Genomic DNA, 4,425 nt, shown 5'->3' on the forward strand with positions numbered 1-4,425 from the left:
AGCAGGTAGGGCCGGGCAGGCAGACGTGGTACGGCCGGACCGGGACTGGTGTGGGCGCGGGGTCCAGGCCAGGGCCGGTGGGACGTCTCGGCGTCGCACCGCGCAGCCCCCAGCGTTGCCACCCTTCCTGCTGCTCGGTGCCCTGAAACCACGTTAAAATTTGGTTTTCTCGTGCTCTGCTGCTGTGCTATTCCCTCCCTCCCAGCAACATGGGATAACTTGCATTATAGGTGTTGGTGAGAAGTTTGTTGGTATTCGTGTGTTGCTAGCCTGCTAGTCGTTTGTCCTGCTGGCAGCTGCCGATTTTGATCCGTTGGAAGTTGCATACGGACAATTAGATGGCATGTTCCTATTTTATTCGTTGTTTGGTTGACAAAGTACTCATGGCAGTGAATTTCTGATTGCCCTAAGTTGTAGCCAAAGTAATTTTCTCTCAATAATGCATTAAACCATGTAGTTAGTTTAATGCATTATTTTTCCCCCTACAAGATTATAGAAATAGCAAAGCAATTTCAACTTAAGAGTTTCTAGCTTTCTTGATGCAGAAATCTCAGCAGATTTTAATATTAAAAATTATGAAGTCTTACATTGATACAAATCTGTTTTCGGTTGAAAAACTTTATGACTGACCGCAGGGTCTTCTCTAGATACTTCCAAGAAACTAACCAGCATCTGACTAAAAATCCACCTTACACGTAAAAGACAAAGCAGAAGCACCACCTTATTAAATAAAACAGATGTCAGCAGATCAGATTTGTGTGTGCTTATGTATTTATCTGTTGTTCTCTTAATCAAATAAAGAATGCTGTTGGCCATACGCCTTTTTATCTTGGGCAATATTCATCTGCATTAGGAACAGAAAGATGCAGTTGATCATCTTCAAGCAGACGAGTGTCATGAGGTGACTTGCAAGAGGGACATGTCGTCTATGATTGTGATCTTTAGATTAAAATGCTTCTCTCATTCCATGTGCTTAAATCCTCACTGAAAAAAAATCTCAGGGACAGTTCAAAGCACAAGCAGGAATTTCAAGAGACATAACATGTATGCTTGTATATACCCACAAACATAAGAAAAAACATACAACAGAGAATTTCATTCTCCATGTCCTGACTGCTTATGGACTTAATAGCTAAAAGTAATTGTTTTTACCTACACTTAAGTGCTGAGAAGATATTGATGGCTTTCTTTCCAGGAAGGACAGCCCATTTACCTGGCAGTGAAGGGAGTAGTATTTGATGTCACTTCTGGAAAACGTGAGTTTGCTTCTCCTCTGCTATCTGCTTTGTCTTCATGCTATTATTCAGTCAGTTACTTGTTTTTAAATATCCACAATCTATTAAAAACCTGCAGTTCAGTTGCAACAAAAATAATATACTTTTTTGCTTTTAAAAGTAATTTTTTTCTCCTTGAAAATTTTCTTCCACCTAAACCATTTATTGCTGTATTTGCTATTTGTTTTTCCTAAGAAACTGCTTTTTCCCTAAGAAATACAGATGTTTTCATTAGAACTTCTGTTGCTTAATCAATTTACAGTTCTAATGATGAAAAGACAGTAATGCTTTTAACTGTGAGCTAGCTGAAACAATCTTTATGAATTCTACCTTGGGATTTTATGGATTTTTTATTTTTTGTAATGGAAATTGGGAAAGATAACACACTTGGTGTAAAATGTTTGAAGGGACCAAGGGGGTCCTGGTCACTCACCTTAATGTCCTAATAGGCAAACTAATGGCTTGCTGCTTTGTTTGTACTAAGCTTGTTAATGTAGTTTGTCTGGACACATGCGTTGGCTGATCTTCAAATCCTAAACTAGGTGAGGCTTGCCAATTCTGGTGTCTACAAACCTCTCACTAGAATGTAAAGCACAGGTCCCTAAAAAAGAAGTAATTTTTAAGACTGCAGTATAGGAGTTCAACAGTTGTATTGTACAACTCCACCCTCTGTTTTTTAAGAACTGGGATATATTATGAACAAGTAGCAAATCAAAAGTCAGCATGGAAAGAAGAGTCTTAGACTTGAGTCGTTCCTTTCAGTTCACTGACAAATGTGACAGGCTGGTGAAAAATACAGGCTGAACATACCCTGTACGCTGTCAGATCATCACTGGATTCTTTTTTTTAACCTGACAGAATTTTATGGAAAAGGAGCCCCGTACAATGCTTTGGTTGGAAAAGACTCAACAAGAGGAGTTGCAAAGATGTCTCTGGATCCAGCAGATCTTACGCATGACATAGTAAGAAGTTTAATTTCATTTTGCAAAGTTTTATTCTTCTGCAAGATGATGAATTATAATAATTAATTTGTATTAATTTAAGTTCATTAAAATATATTAATTTTAAACCAAAATGTGTTAATATTTTGTAAATACATAAAATGGATATGTATTTACTGCTCATGAAAGCTACGGTGCTAACAGGTTTGGGTTTTCCACAGTTTTTAACCTGTGGAACCAATACAACTTACATAAGCATGTAAAAGGGAAAATACCTGCTGTTTAAAACAATGCTTCCAAAAAGAGTAAATCACTTTGTCAAATGATTTAGCATGTCCTGTGTCACTGACATGGCGGTGGATTTTACCTCTGGCATGTTGCTTGTTTGAGGTGTGATTTACTTCATGCAGGGGAAACAGAGGGAGATTAACTGTTTGACCTGAATATACTAAAATTTTGTCAAGGCTGAATTTGAATGAAAAGAATAATTTGTTAATAATGCTTTGCAAAGTAAACCCAAAAGCTGACACCAAGGTTTATAGTAATCAACAAAAAAGAAAAATGCATGTAAGTGTCTGTATTTTTATTTCTTTGAGACAGGACTTTCATTTTCGTATTTCCTTTAGACAGGACTCACAGAAGAGGAACTAAAGTCCCTGGATGATATCTTCAATAATGTTTATAAGGCCAAATACCCCATTGTTGGTTATACTTCTCGACGAATTCTGAATGAGGATGGCAGCCCCAATCTAGACTTTAAACCTGAAGATCAGCCACATTTCAACATTAAAGATGAGTTTTGAGGAATATTTTTGTACCTAGAGAATGCCTGGGGAGAGGCACAATAGAATATTAGATTGATTCCCTATTTTCTGGAGTTCATTACAACAGTTAGTTATCATCAGTCAGTTTTCTATTTAGAAAATACATGTGTGTGTACACACATAGTTTACATAGTGTTCTTCCTTCCATGAAACAAACAGATCTGTATTAGTGTCATACACTTGGGCTGTTTGCTCTGAACTATGGGAATTATTTAATATGAAAATTCTTTCTGCCTGGATTTCTCTATTTACAAGTATGTAATGTAAAATTACATTCCTTAGAAGAGATAAGGAAGTTTTTAATAGTTGAAACATGAGTGGTGTTTTTGTAAATGCCAAATTGTTTCCCACTCCTTGGAGAAGTGAATGCATTATCTGCATCAGTTCTCCTGTGCTTCAAGTGAGTGTAGGTATCACATGTACAACCAGCTGTAATAGATACGTTTTGAAAGGCACCGTGGGATTTATTATTTGATAGGTTTGAGAGTACTGGATATAAAAACACTGAATTTTTTAAAATGCAGTTACTCTGGAATATTTATGCAAAACGTACAGCTATAAACCAAGAAAAATAAATATTTTTCCCCATGAGAACTACTGTGACATTTTAAGTTAGACTATTATTGTGTTAGTTTTGAATAAATGACACTTCAATTTTTTTAAGTAATTATCAAAGATTTCATTTACATTAGATTACGATGATTTCCTTCCAGCTTCCTCCCCTCTCTCTTGACAAAAAAAAAAAAAAGATAGCCCAGTGTTTACCACATACTTTTACAGCACAAGTTTATTATAGTACTTTAGTATCCTGTGGATATTGTTAGCATCCTTATATTGACACTTTCAGCTCTTACTTTTAATTTCTGTTACTTTTGCTTTGTTCTTACTCTGGCTTCATCATTGCTGTTGCAATGAAGTATGCATTCATATGTTCCTCTTCCTTTTAACCTAATATAAAACTGAAGATTCTGTAGGGTGAAAGCAGACCCCTTTTACCAGGTTTCTCTGGCAGTCTTTCAGCAATGGGTGAACTGTAAAAGCATGTGCTATATAAATTGCTGCTAACTGCTGACTTCCACTAACTTCAGTAGAAGGTAAATTGTCATGTATGTGGATTTATCTGCCACTGTGACAGGTTGAGTTGACATGGAAAAACTGGGCAGCTGCTCCCAATTCTATATTAATAATATAGTTATAATAGTATAATTCTATATTTTGTTCTATCTCTTTAGCATTTTGTACTGCTTTCTTTGAAGGAAAGATTTTATTAGATGATTCTCTCTCTTTTATGGTTTGCAGGAGACAGCTGCCTGTCTCTTAAAAAGCTGTTTCTCTCTATTTATCCTTTCTTTCACAATGTTAACAGATTTTACTCTAAACTTGTTT

The 4,425-nt window shown here is 36.2% G+C and overlaps 1 protein-coding gene across 1 annotated transcript; it reads left to right on the plus strand.

The window, feature by feature from the left end:
• Positions 1-1,195: 1,195 nt before the first annotated feature.
• Positions 1,196-3,018, plus strand: NENF (neudesin neurotrophic factor; the record flags this gene model as incomplete). Its single annotated transcript, XM_010284397.1, has 3 exons — positions 1,196-1,256; positions 2,133-2,236; positions 2,842-3,018. Coding segments are annotated over 3 exons (342 nt in total), but the record flags the coding sequence as incomplete, so codon positions are not given.
• Positions 3,019-4,425: the final 1,407 nt, after the last annotated feature.

This window comes from Phaethon lepturus, unplaced genomic scaffold (assembly GCF_000687285.1).
Source record: "Phaethon lepturus isolate BGI_N335 unplaced genomic scaffold, ASM68728v1 scaffold58013, whole genome shotgun sequence".
Classification (NCBI taxonomy): domain Eukaryota; kingdom Metazoa; phylum Chordata; class Aves; order Phaethontiformes; family Phaethontidae; genus Phaethon; species Phaethon lepturus.